The sequence below is a fragment of the Gossypium hirsutum genome, chromosome D08 (genome assembly GCF_007990345.1).
Source record: "Gossypium hirsutum isolate 1008001.06 chromosome D08, Gossypium_hirsutum_v2.1, whole genome shotgun sequence".
In the NCBI taxonomy this organism is placed as follows: domain Eukaryota; kingdom Viridiplantae; phylum Streptophyta; class Magnoliopsida; order Malvales; family Malvaceae; genus Gossypium; species Gossypium hirsutum.
The window spans coordinates 68,868,914-68,885,887 of NC_053444.1; the positions used below are offsets into that span (position 1 = coordinate 68,868,914).

The window sequence follows — 16,974 nt, forward strand, 5'->3', positions numbered from 1 at the left end:
AATGTGACACCAAAGTATGTCCAACAAAAATGAGTTTAATCCATCACCCTCTCCACTTTGCTCCCCCATTTTATTTGATTCTTTTAAATTAAGCAATAATTGAAAGGCAAATATAGCATATAGAAAGAGAGAAATAAGGGTTTTGATGGTCTCCCATGTGAATTTTAATGTGATAAGTTGATTAATATTAAATATTTTTATATCTAAAATTTCATCGAGACTTAAATTTGTTAATATAAATTAAAGATTTAGCTCGAATTTATTTGGATTTGGGTTACTTACTTAGCCAAACAAGTTAAGTTGCTTTTACCATACACCAAATTGCCCTATTAGACCATTATTGTCAATTGAAAACATTTATTTTATTGGTACATTCACATGATTATTTAAAAATAATAATAATTACTAAATTAAAAATTTAAATATAAAAAACATCAAATGATCCCAAACTCAGTATTTGTCAGCTACAATCTATTTTATATATAAAAAAATTATATTACAAATCAATAATGAATCAAACTAAAGTTAAATAATGTTATGCACTTTAATTATTTGATTAAACGAATAAATTAATGGATCAACATTTCGGTTAAAACAAAAAATTTTAATTCGATCGATTCTGAATACACTATGTATAGTGGGTAAGATAATCTAGATTATATTCTATATATATTCAAACCATTGTCGCCAGTTGCATGGTTGGGGGGAGGGGGCTCATCTCAACTCTGAGTGGAATCGTATACCCTTGGCTGGTGGCTGGTGGCTGGTGGCTGGTGGCTGCTAGTGGTTGCACTGATGAATTCAATGAAATCACAAGCCCCATTTTTAAAGAAAAAAAAAAAGATCAAACTTTTGAAAGCACGAGAAATTTACTGTAAAAAAAAAAAAAGTTGACCCTGAAAATAATGTCCCCTGCTATGTATAGTTGGCATGGCTTTACCTTCTTTTTTTTTCCTTCATCTGCAAGATTTAAAAATGGTTCCTTTCATTTCCATATTCAAAAAAACACTCAAATAAAGCAAAAGAAAAAACACCCAAAGTTCCTCTTTGTGCTCTGCAGCTATGGGCACAGAATTCACCTTTACCTTTTGTTTTTCAAGAGAAAAAGATAATAATAAAAAATCCTCGTTTTGTCTAAAAATCCGTACTTTCTCTGGGTTTCTTTTATAATCATTTTTCCTCGTATTGTTTTGCAGTAATGTTTCAAGCTTTGTCTGGAAAAAACATGGCCATGGGTGGTCTTAAAAGAGTAGAAACAATAAACAGCAAAGGTTGTTCAAGGTTATTTGCTGGGTTCTCATCTTCAATCCCATCATTTAGAACCTTCCAATCGTTTGATCTTATGTCCCCTTCTCCTACCACCTCTCATGGCTCTGAATTGTCAACAATGGTTCGATCCCTTGGTCCACTTTCCGGTCTGGTTATTTGTGTAACCGGTTTATCTAAAGGTTGGTAATCTTGTCTTCAACAGTTTATGCATGTATGTATGTATATGTTTTATGGTACCAAGTTAGGACAACGGTTCACTCGAGAGGAGCATTGCTGAGAGAGATCCTTACTCGACCTTGGGGATCTTATAAAAAAGGCCGTCGGTCATTCTAGTCTACTTATATTTCGTCTTTTTTAAGTATAGATTGTTAAGTTAGAAAAACCGATAAATGTGGTGTAAGGATGGCAGACATCCTACTTCTGCTAAAGCACTACAAGAAATCTGGTGATTGACATCCGAAAGGTATAAAGTCGTAGGAGGTGTTACGAATGCTTAGAAGGAAGAAAGATAATTGAGAGAGAGGGAGATTCCTTGTTCTCGGACTTTGAGAATCTAATAAAGAGTGTTGATCTTTTTTAAGTATGGGTTGTCATATTAGTACAATGATAAATGCTGTATACGGATAACAAACATCCTCTAACTCACATAAGGTTATCTTTTTAAGTATGGATTGTCATATTAAGACAACGGTAAATGCTGTATACGGATGACAGACATCCACTAACTCATAGAGGATTGGTTGGTGGGTTGCAAAGTGATCTTGCTAGCTCGCATAAGATTGATAGGTCATGAGGTAATCTTGCGAAGTGTGGGTATTACAATGTTAGACATTTATTCTTTGATCATGAAATTCATGTTATTTTTTTGTTTGTTTTTCAGAAGCAAAGAAACAAGTTATGGAAGCAACAGAGAGATTAGGGGGACAATACAGTACTAGCTTACATCCTCAATGTACACATTTGGTGGTTCAAATATCCTTTTCTAAGTAAAAGTGACGTGGAGGTTAATTTATTAAGAGCGAGATTGTATTTTATCTTATTTATTTAAAAAATAGATAAATTAATTTTTATGCGTTAAAATTACTCTTTTTGTTAAAAATTTCATCAATTTATACTAGATAGTGATATGTGGCATGCCACGTGTACATGTTGACATATAATGACCAATTTTTAATAGTAGAAATGGATGAAATTCTTAACAAAAGGATTATTTTGCTCTTTGATTTAACGTATCGGAATTAATTTACCTATTTTTTGGAGCAATTAACTCTTAGTACAGACCTCCATGATACTTTTTACCTCTTTTTGTATTGTTTTTTTAGTTTAATATGGTTTCATGTTCTTTCTATTGTTTTATTATATGGTGGCAATGCAAGTGTTTTATGTCATACCTTAATGTTTGGTTAACAGCATTAGTGGAAGTAAGTTCGAGCATGTTTTAAAACACAGATCGAGAAACGGTTTGTTCGTTGTTACGATTGGGTGGTTCGTCGATAGTGTTAAGAGCAACAGTAAGATCAAGCTGTGCTCTAAAACATGTTCTTTTTTTGAGCTCGGTACAATGTACAAGGTCAATGTTTTTTTTTTTTTTTTGCAGTAAGGTTAAGTGAATCAGTGTATACCGTGAAGGGTATCGGAGAATGTAGCCCGCGTGTAGATGAGTTGAACCTGCACGTCGGGTCAACGGATAGTTCGTGTCTTCCTTCCGGTTTTCATGAAACCAAGAAAATCAAGACGATAAAGAAACTACAACTACGATCTTCTGATGGAATCTCTGATAAATACATGGACTCGACACTATCGGGTCATACTCTGTACATTGATTCTAATATTTCGGGTGAACTATGGAATAAGGTAATATTCGATATGTTCTATACGGTGTAAGTTGATAAACTGGGGTCACCATTTTTGTGTATGTTGCTTGATAGGTTCTCGAGGTCGTGTCTAAAGAAGGGGCTGCAACCATAGATCGATGGTTTGTTGGTTGCGGTGTGAGTCTCGTAGTGTGCGAGGAGAGTTCTGTCCATCAATATATCGGACACTCAAGCAACGTTGTAACGGTGAGTTAGATTATGCATAACACATAAGGATGATCAATGATTCATAATGCTGGAACTGATTTTATATTTAATGTCTCAAGCCATTGTGGGTACTGAAAACAGCTAAGGATAGGAACCTGCTGAGGCTTGTTCGTGTGTCGGTCGATTTGGCTAGGCAGATTGGGACAGTGCTCGAAACTTCCCAGAATCACAACGCGGCTAAGTTCATGCAAAATACCGAGAGCTTGAAAAGGAATGCAACTCATGAAGAGAGGCAACAGATTGTACATTTAGCTAAAACCAGGATTCAGAATCGTCACAATTGTCATATGCAGGTAAGTGGTTAATCATGTTTGGCAGCTCATTATTACATGTGTCACGGGCTTAGAACTTTAACCTAGCAAAACTGGACATGGACCATTACACACGGTATTTATCTAGCGTATCTTTGAAATTCTGTTTCACTTTCAGACATGTCAAACTCCGATCCATCCAATAAGCCCGAGCACTCTTCTAGATTCAATTTGTTGGTCGATATCCAAACCAACTTCAAGTGCTCGTATTTACACTGAATCTTTTAGTGGTGACGAGGATAGTGATCATCGATCCATATTCTTTGATGCAAACGGTGATGGCAAGAATTCAGGGGGCTCGTTTATGGACTTAACCCGGTTGCTTACAGAAAGGTGATTGATTTATCATATAAATTTTGTTCCTTTTCGTGTTATACGAGTTATGTATTATCTCACTCTTACCTATTTTCTGCAACTCATTTGCAGTGAGAAAAATGAGTTGATACTAGAAAACCAGTTTCTTACCATACTATTTCCGGTTGATCGATTTTCGGAGATGGGGCCTTCTTCAAGGACATATTTCGGCCGTAATGGCTTTACATGCTTGCAGGTTCTGGATTATATCTACGAGTTTTATCAGGTACATATTCAAAACTGCATTTGACTCTGGCAATGCTCCAACGATCCTCGGGCAATCCCTGGCTTTCCCGAATTGTTACGTGTTTGGGTCAGGCTGCAATCAATCTTTACCCAAATGATCATTTTGTTTTTTTGTAGGAAAACATGTCAGCTCACGAAATTGAGTCTGCTATTCACACGGATTCGAGGCATGCTGACCGGCTTCGAGCGGCATACACGAGCAAAGAGACAGTTGAATGTGGATATGTGATTTTCAAACGAATTGATTTCTTAGGAAGCCGTAAAAGCTTCGAAATGTTGAAACGTGTTAGTTGTGATAATAACAGTATTGTATACGAGCTCTTACTTAGAGCCTAAAACGTCTTACGTTCAGATTCGATATTTGGATAATTCCAGGTCTAGATCGTGTTCTAAGATCAAATCCTACTCGATGACACCACTGTCAGTCAATTCTATTAGTTACATCAGAGAATTAACAACCTACGAAACGAATTTAACAAAGTAAAAACTATGTACCTCGGCGATGTCAAGCCCGTGGCTTCAGTATATTACAACTCGAAGTAGCCCTGTCTGTGGTACAGTAAACTCAAGGCACTCTTCTTCAAGGAGGTAGCGTTGTACAGCACCTGCAAGTCTTGCCGGTGTACGAGAACCCCTAGTATGGTGGCCAGTTCCAACGCATATGTAAACCTGCAAATGTTGATCCGCTGCCCGTGCTGTGCTCCTTAGAACAGATAATTCATGATTAAGCAGATGAATGGCTTCGCTAACATGCAATCCATGCAGGTCTATCATGTGTTCTTTCCCTCGCACATTCTCTGGAGAAACCGAAACCTGATTCCTATATTATCATATAGGATGAACAGTCAAAAAGAACAAACTAGTTTTAGGCCTACCAAGAACTGATCAAAGCCACGTTAGACACCATGTTAAGGGACCAAGTGCAACGGGAAAGAAATGACAAACCTTTGGCAATAGATAGATTCTCGAGCTTTTCTGTGAGCTGCACAACTGCACAAACTACATTGCTTTGCTAGAGCCTTATTGCCGACGAGAAATGCTCGGCGTGCCTATTTCAATTAACCGTATGGATAAGTTGAGCAGGCGAACAACTCATTCCATCGCATGCTAACAAAACGTCAAATCTATGAATGTGTTAGTTTAAATACGTGCAACAATTTTATAACAAGATACCTGTTTGAAACATGCATTATCTAATCGGGCATGGTCTCGAGCTTCTTCCCGCAGTTCCGAGTACAAATTAGCTGCCAGTTCAATACTGTTAATGCAAATAAATAAAGCTATGAAAATGAATGAACTTTATTAAGTGCGGAATATTACCCACTGCATCTCCGGTTGCACGAGCTAAACCACGAGTCTGTACTCTATCAGCAGAAGCACCTCTTGTGGTTGCAGCAATGTCGGTATGAGCCGACCCGTGAGAACTTCTACTTGACCCAATAGTCGAATCAGAAGAACCATTTATCTCAAACTGAGTAAGCATCTCAATTGTCCGATTTAAATCACAACTATTCGCAAAATAAGCCTCCGCAAGGTTTTCGGTAGCAAAACCAGGGAACTGAGCAACCAAAAAATCCACAGGATTCATTTCAGTACCATTACCATCCATAATTTCATGCTCACGTAACATATTGGTCACGAGTCCATGTCTCGAATTTCTGTTATATAGGTGACCCTGCCTCCCATTGCCAAGTAGCTGATCACTTTTAACAAGTTGCTCGTCCAATGTTTCAGCTGGTAAATGTAAAAAACTTGCCAACGTAGGATCCGCTCCGTAGGATGAAACACGATATCTCAAATTTTCAGCTATGTTATTACCATTACCGTAGGGATTCCGTAATTCCTGCCGATCACTGTACACATATTCACCATCTGCAAAAGAAACAAACCTTGAAACTTTGCTACCATCACGCAAGGATAAACCGGCTAAAGAGAGGTTCCCGGACCCGATTCCTTGAGAATCCTCCTCATTAATAAATTTAAAGTCCGAGGTAGTGTCTTTAGGGAGCTGGGACCGCCAGAACCGATGAGCCTCTTTGTTCGATTTATTAGAGATGGAAGACCTTGACCTATCAAGCACCGGTTTCCCTAGGGTCCCAGAAGCAGCAAACCTTGTTGTTCCGTCACCTGCACTAGTGCTTCCCGATGACGACGGTGATCTAAGAGAAAATGGAACAAACTCCGCTGCATTAGGATTCAAAGTCGTTACCTTGCCAGGGGCATATTGTTTCGCATCACTAATTCGGTTTCCTTTCTCAGAGAAGTTCATTCTTTCCTTAAATCGAAACATAAAAAAGGATCTACATAGCAAACTGGTGCAGAGGATACGCCGCCAACATCGAGTTCCAATAAACACTAAACGAAACCTGCAAAAACCGTCCAACATATCACATTAATAAATGAAATATGACCTTTCCCTAATCTGGAATACGATTAATACACTAAAGTCAGACCAAACCTCAAACAACAATAATCATTTCCATGAAACTACTAATAACATCGAACCATATTCGACTCGTATGAGCAGTTCGATAATATTATGATTAATTAAACAACTACAGCTAATCAGTTCTATGAACAATGTCTAAATAAGCTTAATTTCAAGATTATGAACCAAATAACAAGATTTTCACCAAACCATGCCAAGATACAGTTGAAAACACTAAAATTCACTTAACAACAGGACTTAATTCAATTGAAAACCCTAGTTATAAAAAAATTTGAAACTTCCAAAAATAAACATAATCAAGCACTGTACTTCAACAAAATAAACTAGAACCAAAAGCAAAGCAGATATAAAAACTTATGCTCTTCTTGCATTGGACAAGTAGCTAATTCTAAGAAAATTCAACTCAAGTCAGCCGCCCCCCTTCCCCCCCCCCCCAAAAAAAAAAAAGGAAATTTGAGAAATGAAAGGAGAGATTTATACCCTTGCGAAAACAAATAGAAAGGATCCGTTAGCTTAAAGAGATAAAATGAGAATATAAACAGTAAAAATATAATCTTTGGAAGATATTTTAATCCTTTTGGGGGATTTGAGCTTTTGGGTTTTCTTCATCTTTAGCCTAAAGTATATATTATTTTAGCTGTTTTGCTTCACAGCACAGATATTTTTTTTTCTGAAATTTACTTTACCAATTTTTTAATTTTTTAATTATACCTATTAATTTTTTGTCTCAATTTTTTATTTTTATTAATTTGGAGAGACTCTAGACCGATGAATCCAGTCCAGTTCCAGCTAGACCTGTCCATGGGCCTGGTGGCCCGGCCTGGCCTGACGGCCGCCCAAAATATGGGAGGGTTCGGGTAAAAATATAGGCCCGAAATATGGGCTTGGGTAAAAAACAAGGCCCGTTTAAAAAAGGGCCGGGCCTCGGGCACCACTTTTTTGGCCCAGGCCTGGCCCGGCCTGAATATAATAAATATATTTTTTTTATTTTTTATTTTTAAAATACTTTTAAAATAATTTTTTAATGTTTATTAAAAATGGACCGGGCCAGGCTCGGGCTTGTGATATTTTTCCCAGGCTGGGCCGGGCCTAGGAGGAAGGCTGAAAATTTTTTCCGAGCCCGGCCCATGGATAGGTCTAGTTCCAGCAACATTATAAATTTGAGTTTGATACTAATTAAAATGAAAAACATAAGAAAATTGCATTAAAAGTCCTCAAATTATGACTCACATTTTACAATGACCTCTAAACTCTAAAACTTTCTAATTACATTCTAATTAAAATTTTCTATTTTATATATCATGTAATCTCATATTTAAATTAAATATATTATATTATAGGATAAATACTTATTTATATTAAGAAATTTAATAGAAAGAAAAAATAAGACGGTAGTAAAAACATATATTTAATTTATATTAAAATATAAGAATTAATTACATATTATAACCTCAAACACGATGTTAATAATTGAATTTAAATTTTGAAATCTAAAAAATATAAGAATTTATGGGATATTATAACTAAAATTTAATTTAATTTTTATGGTTGATTTTAAACCTAATCATTTAATTTGAATTAAATGTTAATTAAAATTAAAAACAATTTTTTTATCAAATAAATTGAAGTGTTAAAATAGTCAAATTCAACCAATGAAAATCATTGAGGACTAAAGATAGATTCAGTTTTTTTTGAGGAACAAAAAAAAAAAGAAGAAGCAAATCCAATAATAAAACACACAATTTGGAAGAAAAAAACTTGAAAAATGGTAAAAAAAGCTGAACCATGAATCTAAAATACCCAACATTTAGTAAAAATTAATGTTTTTGGCCAAAAAAAAAAGCCTAAATTTAACGTACAAACCCTCCCCACCATTACTAAATTTAACAATTGTAATTCCCTATAACTAGTCTCCCCCTTCATTCATTTTTTTCATTCATCCACAACCAAAACTAAGAAATAAAAAATAAAAAAGTGTAAAAACCCAGAGCTCCAATGCCTTGGAGTTCTTAAAAAGACTTGGTTTTTATAGATTTTGAATATTATTGAAAATCAAAGTCTGGGTTTTTTTTTTGGGGGCGGGGCTTTTAAAAAATGGGGACAAAAACATTATTTGCAGCTGTTCTTATTACATGGTTGGCTGCTTTTCAATGTTGTAATGGACATAATTTTAATTACAAAGAAGCCCTTACGAAATCCCTAATGTTCTTAGAAGCACAAAGATCGGGTAAACTCCCTGCTGATAATAGAATACATTGGAGAGGAGATTCTGCACTCGATGATGGAAAAGAAGCAAATGTAAATCATATGTTTCAGTTTTATTTGTAGACTCTTTCGAGAGAAATCTTTTGTATGCATATTAATTTGATGAAATAATTCGCAGGTAGACCTTGTTGGAGGATATTACGATGCCGGCGATAACGTGAAATACGGGATGCCGATGGCGTTTACGATCACTACCTTGGCTTGGTCCGCCATTGCTTACGAAAAGGAACTCAAAGCTGCAGGAGAAATGGGAAACGTTCATTCGGCAATTCGTTGGGGTACTGATTATTTCCTCAAATGTGGCAAAAAACGTGGCATCTTCTATGTTCAGGTAGATGAATATATATTGAATCTATATTTGTATTAAGAGTAGAATGCATTTTTACTTCCTTTTATTCTAAAATTGGTAAAATAGATTAAAGAGTATATTGATTTTTCATCAATCACACTAGTTTTTAACAATAAAAATAGATGATATTTTTAACAAAAAGAATAATTTGCTCTTTAATCTAATGTACAATACTAATTAGTTGGGGAGCAAAATATAATCCGACTCGAAGTATAAGGCCTCCATGATAATTTTACTTTTTATATACGGAGGCCCTTGTACTAGAAATCAGATTGCATTTTGCCCCATTTACTCAAAATATGAGCAAAAATAGATGCAATTTTTAATAAACGGACTAGTTTGCTCATTGATTTAACATTTAGGGACTAATTTATTTATTTTTTGTGTAGAAAAAGTAAAATATAATCCAACTCTTAATACAAGAGTCTCCATGATAGTTTTACGGTGTGTATATATATATGCATGTGTATGTATATGTATATGTTGTTATTGCAAGTAGTTAATGATGTTGGGATTTTGTTTGTGGGGAAAAGGTTGGGGATCCTGTAGAAGATCATAAATGTTGGGTGAGACCAGAAACTATGAAGACACCGAGGACTGTGTTGCAAATTAATGAGACCGTACCTGGGACAGAGATTGCAGCTGAAACTTCAGCTGCAATGGCTGCTTCTTCTATTGTCTTTAGATATGTCGATCCTCCTTATGCACGTAGACTTCTTAACAAAGCCAAATCGGTATGCATATACATATACATATATGTACGTATGCATGTATGAAATGGACGTTAAATTTATTTATTCTGGGGTTATTTTCCTTTTTGTAGCTTTTCTACTTTGGTAAGAAGAACAAAGGAACTTTCGATGGAGAATGCCCCTTCTATTGCTCTTTTTCTGGCTATAATGTAATCTCTCTCTCTCTCTCTCTTCTCTCTCTTTGTATGTATATATATATATCGTTGGTAAAAGTATCTTGGAGGCCCCTATATTAAAAATAAGATTACATTTGACTCTCTTTGCTTCAAATTAGTTCATGTGTATTAGGTTAAAAAGTAAATTAGCCATTTTGTTAAAAACTTCATCCATTTTTATTGTTAAAAATTAGTCTACGTACATCAATATGGCGTACACGTGGCGTCTAATTATCCCATCAGCCACACTAATTTTTAACAATATAAATAGATGAATTATTAACAGAAAGGATCGATTTACTCTTTGGTTTAACGTATAGGTATTAATTTGCCCATTTTTTAGTAGAGGAGTAAAATGTAATCAAACTCCTAGGGCTCTCCATAATACTTTTATCGAGTAAAGTTAGGGAGTCAATATTAAGGGCCAAAATAAAATTTTAAAAGCTTGAGGACCAAAGACTAAAAAAATGTTTAAATTGAATAACTTATAATTGAAAGGGACTAAAATACCTATTGTACCACTTAGCTAAGGGACCAAGATCACTCCCTACCCCTTTCTTCTTAGGGACAAAAATAGCTGTATATATTGGTTTTCGTATGAAATGTTGACAAATATGTAAATTATTGTAGGATGAATTGTTGTGGGCTGCATCATGGTTATACACAGCCACACAAGATCAGAAGTTTAGGAAGTTTATAACAGAAGATGCAGTGAGTGCAGTTGTGGATGAGTTTAATTGGGATCTCAAATATGCTGGAATCCAAGTCCTCCTTTCCGATGTTCGTTAAACCCTAATCTTTAAATCCCAAAATCATCGATTCAATTAAACCCCATTTTTTTTTTGTTTTTTGCAATGAATCTAATCATCTCACCAATGCTTGTTTGTGTGTTTGTGTATGTATATATATGATTGCAGACTTTCCTTCAAAGCAATGATGAGGCTTTGAAAATCTTCAAGGACCATGCTGATAGTTATATTTGCTCTGTGCTTCCTCAAAGTCCTTATTTCAAAGTACCCAAGACTCCAGGTCTCTACTTCACTTCTCCATCATCATGTTTGCTTTTCAAAAAGATTGAAAACTAACCGAGTACTAATCTGAAATAAGGGAATGGATTGGTTTACTCATGAACTGGCAGTTGAATCGTTTTTTTTATTATTATTTAAATATTTTTATCAGTGGTGGATCTTAGGACTAAGTTTTTAAAAAAAATTTAAGAATTTTAATAAGATTTTTTTAAAAAAAAATTGAGGGTCTAATTAAAAATTTAAATTTTTTTGTGAAACTAATGAGAACTTTTAAGAAGGCTTAATTAAAAAAAAAAGGTATAATGAAAATTTTCAGTAAATTGAAAACGCCTAATAAAATTTTCTAAAAATTTCAAGGGAAAATGAAAATTTCCAAAAATTGGGGGTCTAATTAATTTTTATTTTAAATTTTAAGGGGAAATGAAATTTTCCTAGAATTTGGGGACGATTGGTCACCATTACAGTTTCATTTGATTATTATGATTTTAAAATAATTTATTCAATTGAACCGATAGACGAACCAAAAATTAATGATTTGATCAGTTTAATTATTGGTTCCGTTTTGAAAAATCTTGGTTGATTAATGAAAATATGACAATTTATATATTTCAGGTGGTTTGATCCATTTAAGAGATGGAGCTAACCTCCAATACGTTACCGGAGTTTCTTTCCTCTTCAGTATCTACGGTGACTTGCTTCAACGTCACAACGTAAAGGTCAAATGCGACTGCCAAGAGTTTGACGCCTCTACCATCTTAAATTTTGCTAAGCAACAAGTAAACCTTAAAATCTTAAATCTTAAATCGTAAATCTTGACTTCGAATCCACTTCACTTAGGGATGAATTTGAATTTGAATTTGTAGATGGATTACATACTCGGGGCAAACCCACTAGGGAGATCATACATGGTAGGGTTCGGGAACAATCCACCAACACAAGCCCACCATAGGGGTGCATCGATACCATTATCGGAAGCCAACGTGGACATCAATTGCGGCATGAGTTTCGCCCGTTGGTTCAATAAGAACTCACCGAACCCTAACGAGTTAACTGGCGCCATCCTCGGTGGACCGGACAAGCAAGATAAGTTTAGTGATCTACGTTGGACGTCGATCTACACCGAGCCATGCACTTACGTTAACTCTTTAGCTGTGGCAGGTTTGGCAAAGCTTACTTGCCATAAGTAATAAACCATAGTCTATAATTTTGTCATTTGTAACTTATTTTTACCATGTAAGATAAAAAAATGGACCAATTTACTGCATGAAATATTGAACTTATATTGTGGTGCATTCAACACAATTTTTTTTTCTTTTTTTAACGTAGAGGGGAAATGTATTAATAATTTGATATAATCTTTTAAATAAATATATATTTTTAATCCCTCCAAAAATTAATAAATCAGTTTTCAGCCTTTTTAAACATACCCCTTTAATACTATGTATCAATATATAATTATCTAATTGCATAGTTAAAGAAAACTTTGGTTTAATTTTTTAGTAAAATTCATGCATGAAAGTCACTTAATATAGGATAAAAGGGTTATGGATACAACTAAATAACCCCTTAAAAATTTTGACTTTGTCCTTGATGAATAGAATTTTGAGATTATTTTCTCATATATATGACTTGAATTGAATAAATTCATACAATTAAATACTTTAAATATCATTATTTTACTATTTTGATTTTTTTTATTTGTTTACTATATTTATTGCAATTGATTAGGATAATATATATTCGTTTTGTACATAAAATCATGTTAAATATGATATTTTTTTTAATATACGTTAGAAATTAAGATAGATGGGTCCTTTTAAAAATGTTTTGTCCAGGTGCAAGGATAGCCATAGGATCAAAACTAGCCTTCCTCTCTACAAATCTCGTCCATTGATTCCCAAAATGCCTTTTCCACTGCTCTTTCGACTGGTAATGAGGGAGATATAGCTTGAAATCTAAACCCTCTCTGATGCACCATTCGACGATTTCCCGGTTTTGTGCCACCGATTCCTCGACCGACGGCCCTCTTGATACGAACCGAAGCAATGCCACAAGGTAAAAGATTTCGCTGTCTGGTAACGCCACCGACGTACGATTATCCCACCTAAAAAAACACATTCAAAAAGTTGCAGTTCACGTGTTAGAAAATATCCTTCGTAAAGTTTAATGACATGTACGTGAAATTGGCTCCCATAAAATTAAGTTTAAGACCAATTTAAATCTGAGTTATCGTATGAGGACGTCTAGTGGAATTTACCCTTATAAAATTAACCGTGTCTGATGAGGTGAAATTGGCTGCGGTCCCTAAGCTCTACAGGTGACACGTGTCGAGATACTAAGCTTTTGATGAGACCTCATCGTCTAAAGCGTGGCAGACATGCAGTTTGGGAATACAATCAAAGGGTCCACAAAAATGTGTTTGTGCGAGTCATGATTGAATTGAATTTAAATAATAAAAATAATCAAATTTAATTATGAATATATATAAATTAATATATTGTGCATGAAAAATCATTATTGAACATTTTCATAAATGTTTGGCTTATTATTTTGAATTTTTTTACCCTTACATTGAGCCTTAAGGTGCGAAATGGGAAATACTCACTTGCTTCGCATAAGAGGGTAGATCAGCATGGGACCACCGATTCCATCTTTCACCATCTTCTTAAACACCGTCTGATCAAAGTCAACGATGTCTGATTTGGAGATGAAGAGGTTCAACCATGGATGCGGGGCATCCCAAATGCCATTGGCCTTCGCTTGTTCCTCCGCACGCTTCACACGCAATAAAAACTCCACGTAGCTGAGGTCCACCTGAGACTTCAACCCCTCCACGAAACGCAGCGGTTTTAAGAGTCCGGCCACGGCCTGCAAAAGGGGAAACACAGTAAAATAAAGGTGGAGTTAGGGGCAATCACGTAATTTCATATAGAATAAAAAGCAACTCCCTTAAATTTCAATGAGGATATATGTACATTAACATAATATATACGTTTATTTTTAACATTATAAATAGATAAAAATTTTAATAAAAAATTAATTTATTCTTTAATTTAATAAAAATAATCTAACTTTTAATAAATTATTTTCAAACTATCAATATTCAATTATACATGTATTTTAAGAACCCTCAAACTCAAATAATTAAATTAATGGGATGTGCTTTTTTAAATTTTAATTATAACGTTGATGAATTGGAACATTTGATAAAAGAAAAAAAAGTAATGAATAATAATTTCTTTAAAAAAAATTAATAACAAAAAATCATAGCACTAGTGAATTATTCGGTTCGTGATATGATGGGATTCGATAAGAGGCCCGTCCTCAGTCGCTGAGGGTTGTACACGTATAACCAATTTAGGAATTTTCCCACATTGTTGATTAAGTGGACCCATTTTCAATTTCAGTCATCTTTTTTATGCCATTCGTTGACGTTGACTGCTTAAGGTTCTATATTGTTAAGTCACTACATGATGCGGGTGATTGTTAATATATATATATCATACATAATTGTATATTAAAAATTAGATTATATTTTATTTTTTTAAATAGATAAATTAATTATTATATGTTAAATTAATAAAAAATTAGTTATTTTTATCAATTTATATTGTTAAAAATTGATATAACTAACAGAATAACCGAATAGTGAAATGTGATATGCCATGTGTACATCATGTTGATGTGCAATGATCAGTTTTTAACAATAAAAATTGATATAATTTTAACAAAAAAATAATTTTCTATTTGATTTAATGTATAGAGACTCATTTACGCATTTTATAAGTAGAAGAGATAATATGTAATTTGACTTCTAATGTAGGAGCGACCATATTTCTTTTACTTAAAAAATCCAAATAATGAATATATATATATATAATTATGGTTTTAGTTTTTTTATAATAATTTTGGATTTGAAATTTTTCAACTTTATTTTTAAAAAAATATTTTTTATAACTTTTATACATTATTTAGTAAAGTTTCAATTTATTTATTCATAAATAATAAAATTAAAGTAAATAAAAATAATTAATAACTTATATATAGTATTTTTGGAAAAATAATTTATTTTTATCGTAATAATTAGAATTAATTATAAATCAAATAAAAACACAAAATCCAACCCGTTTAACTGAGATTTTTAACTTATGAAAAAAATTGTCCAAACACCATTGGTTCAGACGTTAACAAAAGAAACCTTGTTGTCAATTTCTCGGTTTCCTTTGCTCGACCTAACAATAATATTTTAAAAATAGAGAGAAAATAATGTCAAGTTATAGTAAAGAGATAAAATCTCTAATTGCAACATAATGGAGGGACTAAAACCATAATTAGACAAAAATTATTACCTTATCTACAGTCGAAGGGTGGTCACCCTTCTGGTAATGAAAAGCCACTTCAAGACAGTAGAGGACTGAGGCACCGGTTTGAGGGATAATCCCCTGGTTGAACCCATGAACAGGGTCCAATGGCACGGATGGCCATCCATTAACCGGGTCATCATTGTTGCAAAATACAAATCCTTCTACGTAATCAAACGACTCGCCGTCGTCCCGACTCACCAGAAACTCAGCATCCCGAGTGAACTCGTCGAACTCGGTGTACACCACCCTTATCCACCTCACCTAACAACACAAATAAATAAATAAAAAGACAAAATCATCGTACATGCAGTGTCTCGAAACAGTGAAACCCACCATGTCTGGAGCTGGTTGAAGCTTAACCATAGCTCTGGTAATAATACCGAACTGACCAAGCCCACCGAGGGATCCGAAAAAGAGTTCCGGATTTCGGGTTTCGGAACAAACCATTATGTCTCCTTTTCCGGTAATGATTTCCAGTTCCGCCACGTTAGATATCTGAGGACCATAACGGAAAGCTTGACCGCTAACGCCGGCGTTAGATAACGTCCCACCAACCGTTAAGCTCAAGTAATCAGTCCATGACCTCGGAGCTAAACCGAACCGTGAAACGCACCTTGTCAAGACGTTTTCCCATAATGCCCCGCCGGAGACGTCGATAAAAAAGGAACCGTTAATGTTTAAGAGTCGGAAATGGTTTTCCTCTGTAGAACGCATGTCTATTACTAGCCCTCCGTTTGTCATCGCTTGACCATTGATAGAATGGCCGTTACCCCTCGCCGCTACCGTCATACGTGGGATACGTGACGCGGCTTTGATGACCCGAGAAACGTCGTCTGATCCGGCAGGTTTGATTAAAGCTAACGGTTTGGTTGAATAAAGACCGCCGAAGTCTTTGCTGGCTATGGTGGTTTTGTCACCGGTCTCGACACTGCCTTGGAGGTCGATGGATTTGGATAAGGTTGAAACGCCGCCGTTGGGTTTCGGTTCGCCGTCGGTTTCGTGTACGGTTCGGTCCAAGTAAGCTATCCTCATGTTTCTGTTATTTTTTTCTTTTTTTGGACTTGAAATCGAAAAGTAAGCTTTAGTGCGGAGGTAATGACCACAGGGGAGGAGGGACTTAAATAAGGACGGAAATGGAAGGTTTATGAAGATTTTCTTTTAATGATTTTTAATTATTTAATTTAATTTTGAAGGGTTGGCGTCGGCTTAATTTAATTAAATTTAATGTTGGAGCGCTTAAATGGTTTTTAATTTAACTTTTAATTTAATCAAGGAGTATAGATATAGTGAAATTTCTATATAAAAAATATAATATAATTGTCGATTCAGTATTAACTTGATTGGCATAAGT

At 34.6% G+C, this 16,974-nt stretch overlaps 4 protein-coding genes across 5 annotated transcripts; 2 read left to right on the top strand and 2 right to left on the bottom strand.

The window, feature by feature from the left end:
• Positions 1-701: 701 nt before the first annotated feature.
• Positions 702-4,661, top strand: LOC107932868 (uncharacterized). Of its 2 annotated transcripts, none has more exons than XM_016864984.2 (9): positions 702-1,448; positions 2,150-2,255; positions 2,719-2,780; positions 2,867-3,123; positions 3,198-3,329; positions 3,410-3,643; positions 3,780-3,994; positions 4,088-4,241; positions 4,379-4,661. In XM_016864984.2, the coding sequence occupies exons 1-9, from the start codon at positions 1,199-1,201 to the stop codon at positions 4,595-4,597; spliced, it is 1,629 nt and encodes a 542-aa protein (XP_016720473.1). In that variant the 5' UTR covers positions 702-1,198; the 3' UTR covers positions 4,598-4,661. The 2 variants fall into 2 exon arrangements, with proteins under 2 accessions (XP_016720473.1, XP_016720472.1); XM_016864983.2 differs by having other exon boundaries at positions 2,150-2,241; positions 2,678-2,780.
• On the bottom strand, positions 4,587-7,388 carry LOC107932869 (polyadenylate-binding protein-interacting protein 7). The gene is made up of 5 exons (XM_016864985.2): positions 7,191-7,388; positions 5,582-6,627; positions 5,435-5,505; positions 5,207-5,310; positions 4,587-5,081 (listed from the first exon to the last, which is right to left on the bottom strand). Exons 2-5 carry the CDS (start codon positions 6,549-6,551, stop codon positions 4,781-4,783), a joined length of 1,446 nt encoding a protein of 481 aa, XP_016720474.1. The 5' UTR covers positions 6,552-6,627; positions 7,191-7,388; the 3' UTR covers positions 4,587-4,780.
• A 1,416-nt stretch (positions 7,389-8,804) lies between these two features.
• Positions 8,805-12,446, top strand: LOC107932833 (endoglucanase 16-like). The gene is given in 8 exon segments (NM_001327354.1): positions 8,805-9,008; positions 9,094-9,306; positions 9,858-10,058; positions 10,148-10,225; positions 10,862-11,011; positions 11,149-11,260; positions 11,872-12,035; positions 12,123-12,446. Coding segments are annotated over 8 exon segments (1,446 nt in total).
• Positions 12,447-13,019: 573 nt separating this feature from the next.
• Positions 13,020-16,739, bottom strand: LOC107932821 (cytokinin dehydrogenase 7). The gene is made up of 4 exons (XM_016864922.2): positions 15,957-16,739; positions 15,609-15,884; positions 13,865-14,127; positions 13,020-13,363 (listed from the first exon to the last, which is right to left on the bottom strand). The coding sequence occupies exons 1-4, from the start codon at positions 16,653-16,655 to the stop codon at positions 13,057-13,059; spliced, it is 1,545 nt and encodes a 514-aa protein (XP_016720411.2). The 5' UTR covers positions 16,656-16,739; the 3' UTR covers positions 13,020-13,056.
• Positions 16,740-16,974: the final 235 nt, after the last annotated feature.

Coding starts and splice junctions, on each gene's coding strand:
- LOC107932868 (XM_016864983.2), top strand. CDS start 1,199: ATGTTTCAAGCTTTGTCTGGAAAAAACATGGCCATGGGTGGTCTTAAA. Junction 2,781..2,866: donor CGATAGTGTTAAGAGCAACA/GTAAGATCAAGC, acceptor TTTTTTTTGCAG/TAAGGTTAAGTGAATCAGTG. Junction 3,644..3,779: donor GTCACAATTGTCATATGCAG/GTAAGTGGTTAA, acceptor TTTCACTTTCAG/ACATGTCAAACTCCGATCCA.
- LOC107932869 (XM_016864985.2), bottom strand. CDS start 6,551: ATGTTTCGATTTAAGGAAAGAATGAACTTCTCTGAGAAAGGAAACCGA. Junction 5,506..5,581: donor TGCAACCGGAGATGCAGTGG/GTAATATTCCGC, acceptor TTGAACTGGCAG/CTAATTTGTACTCGGAACTG. Junction 5,082..5,206: donor GAATCTATCTATTGCCAAAG/GTTTGTCATTTC, acceptor ATGATAATATAG/GAATCAGGTTTCGGTTTCTC.
- LOC107932821 (XM_016864922.2), bottom strand. CDS start 16,655: ATGAGGATAGCTTACTTGGACCGAACCGTACACGAAACCGACGGCGAA. Junction 14,128..15,608: donor ACCCTTCGACTGTAGATAAG/GTAATAATTTTT, acceptor CCCCTTTTGCAG/GCCGTGGCCGGACTCTTAAA. Junction 13,364..13,864: donor TACCCTCTTATGCGAAGCAA/GTGAGTATTTCC, acceptor GTGTTTTTTTAG/GTGGGATAATCGTACGTCGG.